Source organism: Xiphophorus maculatus, chromosome 6 (genome assembly GCF_002775205.1).
Source record: "Xiphophorus maculatus strain JP 163 A chromosome 6, X_maculatus-5.0-male, whole genome shotgun sequence".
In the NCBI taxonomy this organism is placed as follows: Eukaryota; Metazoa; Chordata; class Actinopteri; order Cyprinodontiformes; family Poeciliidae; genus Xiphophorus; species Xiphophorus maculatus.
The window spans coordinates 290,496-304,187 of record NC_036448.1 but is presented as its reverse complement, the minus strand read 5'-3'; the positions used below and the strand labels follow the sequence as shown (position 1 = coordinate 304,187).

Genomic DNA, 13,692 nt, shown 5'->3' with positions numbered 1-13,692 from the left:
ATGAAACATAAAATTATAGTGTAATGCAAAAAAGGAAACAATCATGTTAAATCATATTTGCAGTTTGATAAATCTGCAAGATTAAATTTGCAAGGCATGTTAGATTGTTTATTTTTCTAGTCTGTGCCAAAAACCTTAAGGTATAATAGAAGTCATGCATGTGATGTCACTGTTTGCATTTCATACCGGTGTTATGCTCATAAGGTACATTACTGAGTGATACAAATAAGTTTGATAATAGTAACTGCATAAAAACATCTTAAAAACAAAATAAATGGGACAATGTTCTGTGCAAAGACTCCTCTGACCTCAGTGCAGAACATATTTTTTCGAACAAGTTTAATGATTGCCTGCAGCTGCAGCCATTTTATTCTAAAAATATTAAAACCTTTTTTTTATTATTCTAGATGACTACCAATGATTCTGACTTTCTGTGTGGGAAATGAAGGGGCAGAGGAGCCCTAATCAATATGCTATGTAAAGAGTTTGAAAGTGAATTAAATGATTTTTATCTAAGATCTTTGATAATAACCCTGTGACATGAATCTTGTGGGAACAGACAAACATATAGCAGCATGAGTGTTGGAGGAGTTACGAGAACCAGAGAAATATTGCATAATCTGATTTCTTTATTTTAGAATGTGGCTAATGGATCAAAGAATTCACAGTTCTTACACACTATGTGTGTTGTGTATTTGGATTTGTGTTTTTATGAGTGTCTTTGTCATTTTGTGCCACTGTGATGAGCTGTTGGATCAGGCTAAATGTTTTTTCAGCAGTTCTGTCTACTAGTCTTTTCTTCAGCTGTCAATAAATCTTTATATTGTAGTGCTCTTTATTGTCACTTACTTTAAAAAGTGTATATGTCTCATGTTTTAATTATGGATCACCTTAACCTTGTTGAGGTCTTAGTATGGGACAAGAGCACTTGACAGTAAAAGCAAAAAAACAGGGTGTTCACCTTTGTTCATTGGTGGTACTTGTTAAAGCAAGATTCAATATAATAAAATAACAAAAAGAAATATTTAAACATCAGGCTAGTTTACATTAAGTACTCAAACTTTTCAAAGCTAGCTGCTTTAACTATACCTTCTACAGGACAACTGTGGGAACAGCAGTTATTGATTGTTCAGAAACAAATCAATTTGTTGAGAAATCTAAAGTCTCTAGATTAAAGAAATATGTTGTTTCTCAGCGTCCACTATTTCTCTTTAATATTGTGAAAATCAGCAGAAGATATGTATCTCCACTGAACAACACCAAGAGAGTTGATTAAAAGCATAGACAAAGTTGGCATTATTGAGAGGATTCTATTTAAACTTGTACAGTCTTTGTTTTATACAGATGTCTGTTTTAAGAGTTAGTTGAAGTTGGGTGTGGAGGGTGTTCCCTTCAATTAAAATACTTGCCTGTAAATACATGTAAGCAAACTGTAAATGCTTAAAAAAAACATTCGTCTCTTCTTGAGTTCAGACTGTGAAAGGTGTCTTTAGAGGTTTTATGCCACCATGTTTTCTGTAACTATGACAATATATTAAGGACAAAAAAAAAATACATGTAATGTATGTGGTGACAAAAAAAGTCGTTCAGAGAAAAAAAAAATGTTTCCCCTTGGTTGCAGGCTGTGTGAGTAAAGTCAAAAGTGCTACAACATTCAATAAAAGTATAAAAGCTCACTTTTGATTATTCTTATTTTTGTAAAATGTTATTTGGATTTAATTAGACACTCTAAGTTGTTTAATAAAGTTCACTGTGGTCATTTTCTGGCCTTAATATTGCTTGTTTTTTTTCTTGTTTGTACTGTCAAGTCTGTCTTAAATTGTGAAAATGTAAGTAATTGAAATATTTTTTCATGTGGAAATGCAACACTAAGCAAGATTTTCAAATAAACTATATGTTAGGACATTTTTATTTTATTTACAAATATAGAATGTGTCATAATCAAAATGAATGAACCAAACATTTGAAACCAAAGGAACTTCAAGCCTTTTTACAGCCTTCTAAGGCTGTAAAAAACACATGGACTTGAGCTTGTCTCTAAGGTGACATCATCTAAGTTTGCCAAGAAAGTGAACTGAGGAAGAGGAGTAATTACATTTCAGACACTTGGATACATTTTCACATAACTGGAACCTCTGAACAGGTGGAGAGAACCAGAATGTGTGGGTGTACTTGTCAGGTATATTTTATACACCTTTACTGCCTATGCATTGTGAGTAGGTATTAGATGACGCAAAACCCATTCTGTACATCTTTTAATCTGTATAGTGTACTATGGAAGATTTTGTATAATTTTAATCGTGAATTGAGTTAGTCATTTCAAAAGTTCTTATATAAAGGGACCAGAAATTTTGGTCAAAGTTGACTGACAAATTGATCTCCCATTTCACCATAGGAAGAGATAAATTAATGTATCTTAGACAGGATGCTGTCAAAAATAAATGAAAAATTTAGGTTATGATTAAAGAAATTTTACAGATGGAACTTTAATCTATATATTTCTGACCTAAATTTATTGAGCTTAAATTAATTTTATTATAGATTTACTTTGTTGATATTCTAAAAATTTTAGTCTTGCCAGTCCCATTTTTTTGTATTATTAATCTGTCAAATGGGATAAAGTCTAGCAACTCTTGCACACTTATTCCAGGTCTTCAATTCTTTACACCTCCAACCTGGGAAGTTTATCTATTTGATGTAGGATGTAAGGGTTGTTCAAGATTGGTGTACAATGTCTGCATAGGATTAGTGAAGACTCACTGAAAGAAACTCCCACCTTTACTTTTAAAGCATACCTGCTGTTTTATGTTTGAGCTGTCCTTTTGTCCTTTCATTATCATCAGCAGCAGCTTTATTAAGTACACAAATGGATCCATAGAAAGATAATTTAAGAAAATTAAAAAGAAACAATCACATAAAAAGATAATAATCACATACAAGTCACTGATTTACAGAAAGGCTAGACCGCCACTGATTCTACATTCTGGACTTAAATCTGACTGAGCTTTGTGAAATATCTGCTAGTATCTGGATGATGTTGTTGGTAGAAACATGTTACCTCCACATAAACCTGTACATAAGGTTTCGTAAGACAGCATGAAAAGAGGAGACAACACGAACAAATACTAACTGACTAGCACTAGTCCATCTTGGCATCCTAAGCCGCATCCTCATTCCGTCATTGTATGCCACTTTGAGTTTCTGTAAACTGCTTTGTTGATACTGTCTCCATAAGTGAGCAGTATAGAGAGGAGTCCATCATGCTTTAAAGAGACACTTTCACCGAGACAGAACACATCCTGAATTTATGTACCAGCATGTTGGCTTGTGCACACATTAAACGAAGCACTCTGTAAATGTCCATATCATCAGTCAGATCATCAGTTATATACATTAAAAAGAAGAGGAGACAAAATACTTCCCTGTCTAACCCCATTCCTTATTTTAAAAGGAACTGAAACACAATTGCCCCATCTTACGTATACTAACTGATGCGTGTACCAAAAGGACAAAATTCTAACAATAGATCTGGGAATCCCTCTGTAGTGTAGCTTATAAAATAACTTTTCATGATTAACCCGATCAAAAGCCTTTGAGGCATCTATTAAACACATTAAAATTGTAGAGTTTTGCCTATTATACAAATGTTGGGTTCTGCAGGGGAGTGGTTTCCTTCTCCTTCACAGGGTGGCAGGCTGATGGAATCTAGCTGTTACTCATCACCACCAATCTGCAAGGTCCTTAAAGAGGAGCGGCTTCACGGAGTCAGATACCAGATGATTCTGCTTCTACAGTGGTACTCTCTAGTTGTCAGTACTGTATTCCCAGTGTCCTACTTGTTCTGACTCCTTTTCATCTGCTCCTTCCTCTACAGTGAACCCGAGCTGAATACTCTCTGAACCGGACTCACCTGAATCCTAGCTGCTCCATTGGGCCTTGCACCTGGGTGCGTTACGCCCGCCACTCAGCTGCTGCCTGTCCGCCCTCAATCGCCTGCTGGAACTTCCCCATCTGGAAAACCACCACACCTACTGTTGGACCCCCATGTACTCTCTGCTTACCTACTCGCAGACCGTAAGTCACCATCAGGTTACTCCGTCATTCCCTTCATTACTTCCCACTTTAACCTCTCGCCCTTTGCAGTTCCTCCGCTGGCCCGGTTCCTCCCTGCTGTCGCAGATCGACGCTCTCAGCACATTCAGTTACTAAATAAATCTGTTAAAACTGTTTGGGTGTCCATAGTTGTTGCTTGCCTTAGAGTCCTAGAAACCTCGCATTATGACAACAAATCTAAAATCCCTTTCAAAACAAAGACACGCATATCTGTGTCATGGTGTGATTTAAAACCAAACTGGCTATCTGAAGTAAGGAGAACATTTTCAATCTTACTCAATATAATCCTCATTCTTTGAAATAGTCATTCTTTCAATGTGCAGCATTAAGTGGTCACATGTACTAAAATCAAAAGCTATTTCAATCAAAAACATCCTAACAGACCGAGTTCCATGTTAACATTGGACCTTCTTTGATATCACAGCACAATTCTTGATCCATTGAACTTGTGAGTTTGTGGAAAGTTTCTGCTTGAATTTCTTTGCAGGATGTCAGAAAACCTTCCCAGAGCTGCTGGTTTGATACGAACTGCGTTCCACACTCAGATCTTCTGCTTGAGGAAACTCCAAAGGTTCTCAATAGGGTTGAGGTCAGAGGAGGATGGTGACCACACCATGAGTCTCTCCCCTTTTATGCCCATAGTAGCCAATGACACAGTGGTATTTCTTGCAGGATGAGATGGTGCATTGTCATGCATGAGGATGATTTTGCTACGGAAAGTACGGCTCTTCTTTTTGAACCATGACAGAAAGTGATCAGTCAGAAAGTCCATATACTTTGCTGAGGTCATTTTCACACCTTCAGGGACTCTGAAGGGGCTGACCAGCTCTCTCTCTCTCTCTCTCTCTGTTGGGTAAATTGTATTATTAGTATTATCAAATATTCGTTGTATCATGTAGCCTTGTAGTTACATTTAGATAATGTTTACTTATATGCTTATTCTCTTTTACTCTTAGTATAAGTAAAGTTTCTGTGTGTTAAATAATAAATAACTGATTCTTTCCTAAGGACTCCCTGAGAGAAGGAGGTGTTAGTTGCTCCCAGCAGAGTTTTACAGTCCTACAATAAACACTGCTCTGTGCTTCTTTGTGCTACAAAGCCGTTGCTTTGAAGCTATACAACGTGTCCGATTCGACGCCGTGCTTGGAGCAAAAAGGATCTAGAGTGTAGATAACATGTGTCTAGATAGTGAATGTTATTAGCGCTGCAACCATGTGTTGAATTGTTGACCCCACCCCTTAAAGTTGCAGTGCTCTCTGTGAAAGGGACTTTGAAAGCAATAAAATAGAGGAGCAGGCAGATGTGTTTCAGAGCAGTTGGAGATTTGTAACTGAAAGCACATCTCTGTCTGCTCTCCTCGCGAGAAACAAAGAATCTAACTCTCTTGTCTTTCCTGTGTTTGTTTAATAGGTATTTAGACCTGACACTCTCCCCATGATTTTGGCCCAAAGCTTGACTCCATCACCTCCTTGCTGACATCACAGCCTTGTTGGGATGTGGTGGCCATCCACCACCAATCCACTACTACGTCCATCTGGACCATCCAAGGTTGCACAGCAATCATCAGTGAACAAGTCTGTTTGAAAATTAATCTTCATGTACGGCTGGGCCCACTGCGACCGTTTCTGCTTGTGAGCTCTGGTTAGGGGCCCAATAGTAGGTTTATGCACTGCAAGCCTCTGGAGGATCCTCCACCTTGAGGTTCCAGAAGCACCAGCAGCTTAAAATTAATGTTTGCTGCTTTGTAAGGGCATTTTAACAGCTGCTCTCTTAATCCGATGAATTTGTCTAACAAAAACCTTCCTCATTTTGCCTTTATCTGTACAAACCCATCTTTGCTCCTGTTTTGCAGAGTCCTAACTTTTCAAAGCCATTTGTTGTTCAAGTGGATGCTTCAAATGTTGGTCTTGGAGCAGTTCTGGCTCAGGGAGAAGCTGGTGAAGAAAAACCTGTCCTTTTCTTAAGTAAAAAGCTGTTTGACCAGGCGAAGAAGTACTTCACAGTAAAGAAGGAAGGACTTGCAATAAAGTGGGCTTTGGACTCTTTAAAATATTACCTCCTAGGAAGGGAGTTTACTTTGCAAACCAATCATAGATCTCTGAAGTGGATGCACTACAAGCAGCATCAGAATGCACGGACATTATGTTGGTGCCTTGCCCTTCAGTTCACCATCCAGCATTGTCCAGGTAAGAAAAATCGTATTGCTGACTACCTTTCTCGTTTGCCTGAGTTTTGTGAACCAGAAGGGGAGGAAGTGAGTAAATGTTAAGAAGCAATAAGGTTTTCTGTAATGATTGAATTCTAGCATGTGTGTATATGATCCTTGGTCTTTGAAATGTTTGTTACCTTTCTGGTGTGTCCCTGCAGTGGCCATCTTGGAACCTTGCTAAGGAAGAGGCCTGCCTCAAACCCAGCTCTTTTATGGAGGAAGCAGTGATGGCTGGAGTTTGATTGGCTGGGGGTAAATTGAGAAGGCGGGGATAACCAGTATATAGGTGGACTGCTGGCTGTAGGAGGGACTGTTTGATGGGAAAGCTGCCATTTTAAACTGTGCTATGATGTTGGAGACCTAGCAAACCAGTTTTGATTATTGTACAGCCAAGTTTACTATTTTTTTTTCCTTCCACACCACACCTACCAGTGTAACAACAGGACAACACACTCTTTCATGGATGTCTGAGAAGTTAAAGTCTCTCAGCAACCAACCCAGTAACAACCTTTGCTTCCAGAGCCTCACCAAAACAAAGAGAACTCATACGAGCAGAGCCAGAGCCTGTCTGTTGAGAACTCTGATTACACAGGACCACAGACACAAAGAAGAAAAAGGTCTTATACATGTCCAAACTTGGGGACCATGGGTCAAATCCAGCCCCACCACAAGTTTTGTGCAGCCATCTAAACTGTAGAAATACAATCTTTGATATGGCGATTGAGTGTTTTACTGGCATTTTGTCAATCAGCTGTTCTGAATGTATTTTGCCAAATTGGATCAAGGTGAGTACATTTTTAACCCTTTCATGCATGTTTTATGATTCTGTAAGTTTTTTTCAAAAGTGTTTTTTATTTTCTTAGGGCATAAAAATAAGTTGGGACCTTTTTTTTTTTTTTTGTACAAAAATACTTTTTTGTAGGATTTGTCCAAATGTTCACTCAGGTGAATAACATTCACTTACACCTTTTTTTAACATAACTACTTATGGACATTTTTAATTTGACAAAACTAACAATATTGAAAATCTGCAAAGCACCCAGGTTTCAAACAACACATTGGATGCAGATGTATTGAATTTTATCCACATATCATTGCATATTCATATTGATCATTGCATATTGATATTTTTGGTTGCACGGAGGAAGGACCAGTGTTCCCCAGATATCAGCCTGATCTCATGGGGTGCCTTAGACCAGTGGCGTCCAAAATCAGTCCTGGAGGGCAGGCATCCTGCATGTGTTAGTTCTCTCGCTGGTTCAACACACCTGGATCAAATGGCTCATTAGAAGACCTCAGGAGACATACTGAGGAGGAAGTTACTACCACCAGACAGAAAACTAGAACATGCAGGATGCCTTTGACACCAGTCTGCATTTCATCGGTGATGGGATGACACTGGCACTCTTAAGCATGTCTGGATAGAAACGTCATTTATTAGCACACAAGCTACAGGTGCCTTGAATGTAAAAGTTTCACCTTCATAAGTGAAAAAAACACTTGGTATCATGTCAAGATGAAGACCTTGTTCTGATGATCAATACATTCTTGACCTTGGGTATCTGAGGTATGACATAATTCCATGTGTATTGCCTGATGCTCTAATGTCCACCTTAGAGGTCTGTGTGCATTTATGACATAAAATTCACAAGAAATACAAGATACAAGCTTTTACTATGCATGAAAAATATATATATTTTTTGGGGAGGTGGGTCTGTGTTTTGTCATGGCTGAACTGTTCATTCTTTCTGTGTGGATTTTTTTAAAATCATTTTTATGCCAGTACAACCACATTTGCCTTCACCTTTACAACTTGTATGTTGCTGCATACGTGATGGCAAGATGATGTATTTACGCCATGAAATTACCATATCACAATAAGGTTTATTTTCCTGGGCAACTTTTTTGAACCGGTATTATCGTGAACATAATATGTCCCAGCCCTAATTCCTAGTGTTTTATTTGTAATATACATACAAAAAAATAAATCTAGTGTGTGGTCTGCCAACATAACTAAATATGTAAAAACATATTTTTTTACATATGGACATACAAGTAGAGGGGCATATGTGTGAATATTTTGAGACTTTTCTGGGGTTTCTAAATGTTGTCACATGACTGCATGTTCCTTCCTGTGCTGCAAAGGTCTGCTGAATGGACTGAACTTGAGCCTCATCACAGTAAAAAAAAAGAACAAGTTCATGATGTACTTAGCAATTATGCCATGTCACAGGGCAAGTAAACTGATTGCATGTAATTTAAAGAAAACATCAAAAACTAAAATAAAATGCACAATGAGGACTTGTAGTACACAGAAAACTATTTTCAAAACAAAAGATAACTTAAGCACTCTGATGTTTTGCAAAAAAATTGGTTTATAACAGAATGTCAAGACAGCAATTTACCATATCTAAAGGCAGTTGTCTAAGGAATGTCTGTAGTTTTCTTTCAAGCATTACTATGAACTACATAAAAATAAAAAGGAATTTTTCAAAGACAACGCAGCAGCTAAATGTGTAACAAATACATTTCTTATGCTGTTATGTCTAAATCAGTTGGAGTTTCAAAACATAAAAGAAGTTACATCTGAGCTGTAATGTAACAGCTCAGATGTAAGTGAGCTGGTGAGAATATAACCTCCCTTAAAATTTAGAGCAGTTCATCAAAAGTGATAGAAATTGTCTTCATGGCAGTCTGTTCAGTTAGCTGGAATAGGAGAGCACCAACATTAAATAACACAGTTATAGATGATTATGTACCTTTTACATATCACCACATGTAAATGTAAATACAACCAAGTGTGATACATCACCACCATCACAAACAAAAGTTTCTAATAATTTCAGCATCTGTTGAATTTATTCGCCTTCATGTGAATTTGTTTTGTCTATATATTTGTAGAGTTAAGATCACAGACCTCTAAACCTTTTCAATATAAACATACATAAAACAGCTGGTCTTTCCTGCTAAAAAAAAACTAGCAACACCAAGGCTTAACCTAAATCAGAAAGAGTGAAGCTGATCAGTAAGTTCATTCCAAATATCAATGTGAAAGATCTGTGACAATCAAGTTGTTGAGAATCAAAGTTTTTTTTTTGCTATGGAGAGATCTTTGGGTATAACATCACTTCACCGATCCACACTCCCTATAGCGGTGTTTCCCAACTCTGGTCTTCTAGGCACACTGCCCTGCATATTTTAGATGTTTCCTTGCTTCAGCAAAGGTGATTTCAATTAACAGGTGTTTGCTGAACTGCAGTCAACTGAATGAGGCACATTAAGGAAGGAAATATCTAAAACATGCAGAGCAGTGTGCCTTGAGGACCAGGGTTAGGAAACACTGCCCTATAGTGAGACCAAAACAAAGTGACAGGATCCCAACCAGGTACAATTGCTCATGATGCATAGAGGTCATTCATACGGAATATTGTTACTATAATTGAAAGTACAGTAACATAAACCCCTCACCATTTTTGGATATAAATGAAAAAAAAACACCCACTCAGTATATACAATGACATTTTTGCACTTATGCATGTACAGTTCATAAAAATACTTCCCATATTCTTTAAGTTTTACCACATTTAATATGGATAAAATGTATTTTATTTTTTACAACTTATTTTTTTTTTCTTTTTCCATCCTACAATAAAATTGAGTATTGTAGAGAGAAATATTATTTGAGGGAATCACCAAGTGACATAATACAAACAGCTAATAGTACAGTGTGCATGCAGAATGCAACCAGTCATTTCCAAGTTAAAATGTTATGAATCAATCTTACAGGTATGATGTGTGAATGTAATGGGATTGGTATTGTTTTGGATTACGCAGCAGTCAGAGTCTGAACCCAAGACAAATTTTCCCCGGGACAATAAAGTTCATCTTTATGAACTTTATTACAATAAAGTTCATCTTTATGAACTTTATTGTTCATAAGGTTCATATAAACAATAAAGTTCATATGAACAATAAATATATGTTAAATATAAATATTTTGATCAATATAAATATATAAGCCAATGATAAATTGGATCATAAATTATGATCCAATTTATCGGATCATAAATTGGACGTATCATTTTTAATTCTGATGTTGGTAATCTTTGCGTTTTGTGTAGAATCTCTCTAACAAGGCTCTCAAGATGCTCCCAGGGATCTGCTGGTGTTTGTCTATCAAAGACTGGACCGCCTGCTGCACCTGGACAACAAAAACAGTTATAAGACTTATATCAATACAACCATTAAAAAAGTCTTCAAATTCATAATGTCAGAGACACACAATTTGGATTGTCAAAATAATTGACACTTTGATGTCCTCAAAAAAATTTTAATTGTACAAAGATACTTATTTGCGTTACAATTGGACTGGGGTAGAACCGAACCACATTAACTGGGTAGAGTGAGACTTGCCAGTGTAGAAGTGCCTAAAGTGTGACATTTTTTAAAGAATTCTTCATATTTTCTCAAGGACAAGCCTACCATGCGATTTATTTCCACTGTTAGCTTTGATTTACTTAACAATGGAAGTGTCATACAGTCTTTGGGGATAGCTGCTTTTGTCTCAACAGTGAGATTCTGCTGAAACAAGTCTCAATTTAGACTCATGACACAAACACCTACCTCAGTTTCATCTCCTTACCTGCAAGATTAATGTTTCAGGATGGAGTTCCAATAATTAATTCAATAATATCAGTAGGAATCACTAAATAATGTAATTGTGAGCAACATGGGTTTCCATACATCAACAAATATTTCTGCAAATGCTGCCTTTGATGAATTGGGACCATCTTCACTAATTTCTTTTTTGTCATTGGAACTGTGGCATTTCTGGCAAACCTATGGGAATCTCTTACCATCTTATTCATCATTTGACTGTTTATTTTATTTTTTTATTTAACCTTTATCTATACAGGTTGTTCCACTGAGAACCAAGATCTCGTCTACACCTGCTTTCATATTTTTCATGTATTTCACCAAAGCATGATATTTATTACTTAAATTCATACAGACCGAAAAAGATTTTTTTTAAAAACTCACTCTTTCTGCTAGCTCAGCAGCATTGATGTTTGGGTCATATGGAATAGGATCACCAAGGAAGGTTTGAAATTTCACAGGAAATCCCCCATAAATTGGAGCTACAGGAAGACGAAATCTTTCATATAACCACCGAAATAATCCTGAAAAGAAAAATACAGGCCAATAATTATAAAGAGATTTATTGTAATGTTGCAGTCCAAGAAAATACAGGTTACAAATACCTCACATCGATGAATGTGTTCCCAGGTAGGTTCATCTCAGTTTTGTGGTAAATTTGATATTCTGACTGGCACATTCCACTGACCCAGAGAGCAAAACAGATCTCTGTCTCCACTGTACCTTTCGGTCAGTACTCATGAGCTTAGATTAACAATGCTCCTGCCATATTTCAACATCTCATGAATAGATGAGACCATGGCACCTGTATGATGCCATGGTCTAAGCTCAAGATGGCAGGACCAAGAAAGTGTTTTAATGTCCCAGGTATTCTCTCATGCCATACACCGGACTTGAATAAGTGGGTGATTAACAGGCTTCTGCAGCACTTGATGCATGAAGAGAGGTGCTGTTATGTGAATCGTGTTCTGGAACAGAGACACATCTAAAATATCCAGGGTAGTAGTCCATGAGGACTGGAATTGAGAAACATTGGGCTAGAGGTTAGCTGAGGTTGGTGATTGTGGTAAACTCAGAAATTAACTTTAGACATTATGGTGATGACCCCACTGCTAAAGGGTCTGTTTTGTTTTTCTGTTTCAGGTTGGAACCTACAACATTAGTGGCATGAGATGCACCTGGGCCAGGTCTTCTCCTGCCTGCTCATCAGGGTGGCTCCTCAGTTGAGTAGAGCGTTCACCCTGTTTATTTTTGGCTGTGTCTGGGTTTCTACATTAGATACCGTTCCACACATCCAGGTATTCAAACCATACTGTGAGATTATTTTTTGTTCTTAGCGCTGTCAATCACTACGTACACAGGTAGGTAGTGTAGGAGCCACTCATACTCTCCCATTTGCTCTCTACTATGCTATAGTGCCTTCCGACAGTAGAGCTTGCCATGAATGCTCAGGCTAGTTAGTATGGCCACTGATGGCCTTACTAACTAGCCATGAGTGGAAACAATGAATTGTTTCTCTGAAATTAGTACATTGAGCAGCGCTTACATGAGCCAATCTTAGTCTTGATTGCCAGGACTAAGACCTTCCTCCTGGCTCTGACTGGTTGTTTATGACTAGGAGCAAGGAATTTTTGCAGATCTCTATAGTAGCTCAGGGAGGAGATGGAGCCGTTTGATTTTTTTTTCAGATTTTATGTCTCATAACATACTATCACAACAGTGACAGTTATAACAAATATGTAAAACACAGATTTAAAAAAAATAAAAGTTACATTAGCTCTAAGACTGATATGCATTAAACTGTGAAAGTATGTCTTGCACAGTAATGGCATTATTATGCCATTACCATTATATGACTTGAAAATGGTCTCAAAACAACAATATTGTTGTTTATCATAAAAATTACAGGGACAATTTATTGTCTAGCAAAATTTGTTATTGTGACAAGACTACCTACAACAGTGAGCAGATTATACCTTAAAATTGATAGTTTACATCATTAATCTAAACATGCATGTCATCCATTTCCCTAATAAGCCCAACAAGGGGATACAACAAACTGCAACAAGAGGCAGAGGTGCAAACATATCCCATAGGATCCAGGTACCGGACCAAGAAGCATTAGAGGACAGAAGGATCCCAGGATGAAAAAAATCAACTGATAAACAAAATTGTATCTACTAGTACAAATATCATTAGAATGTGAGCGAGCGACAGACAGACAGAGAAACATGCCATGTTTAACAAGCACAGAATCCTCAACACTTACTTATACACAAAACACACTTACTTAGTGTCCCAAGAGATCTGAAACCCTCTCGTAGATTCTGAGTAAACATTGGAATTATTGGCTGAAAAAAATACAGAATAAGCTTAGAGATATGACACCATGATCAATCATGAATTCATGCATATTGGAGTAGGCTTTTTGAGCATATTTAACTGGATCAAAAATAAACATCTCAATTGAAATCTGAATTCTCAACAGGATTTTATCAACCGAATGACACAAACCAACCAAACGCTCTTGCAGATTTCTCAAATGATTAAGCAGTAGTTGCGTCAGTCTTGGAAACTATAGGTAACAAGTGGGAAGCAGAATCAATCAGGATTTCAATCTGTTTCCATGGCAGCGGTTTTCCTCAACAGATCACTGTATTTTTATCAGCTGTACAATTTTTTTTTTCAAAATAAAGCTCATAGATGCTGTTCAA

The 13,692-nt window shown here is 37.2% G+C and overlaps 1 protein-coding gene across 7 annotated transcripts in view; it reads right to left on the bottom strand.

Annotated features, from left to right (window-relative positions):
• Positions 1-7,772: 7,772 nt before the first annotated feature.
• Positions 7,773-13,692, bottom strand: part of tmem68 (transmembrane protein 68) — a 28,931-nt gene continuing 23,011 nt past the window's right edge. For 6 of the 7 annotated variants that reach the window (XM_023335444.1, XM_023335445.1, XM_023335446.1 and 3 more), the window contains 3 exons: positions 13,269-13,329; positions 11,363-11,502; positions 7,773-10,523 (listed from right to left, as the gene is read on the bottom strand). In XM_023335444.1, coding sequence (XP_023191212.1) covers positions 10,407-10,523; positions 11,363-11,502; positions 13,269-13,329 — 318 coding nt within the window. In that variant the 3' untranslated portion in view covers positions 7,773-10,406. The remainder of the gene's footprint in view (positions 10,524-11,362; positions 11,503-13,268; positions 13,330-13,692) is intronic. The other variant, XM_023335449.1, reaches the window with a different exon arrangement.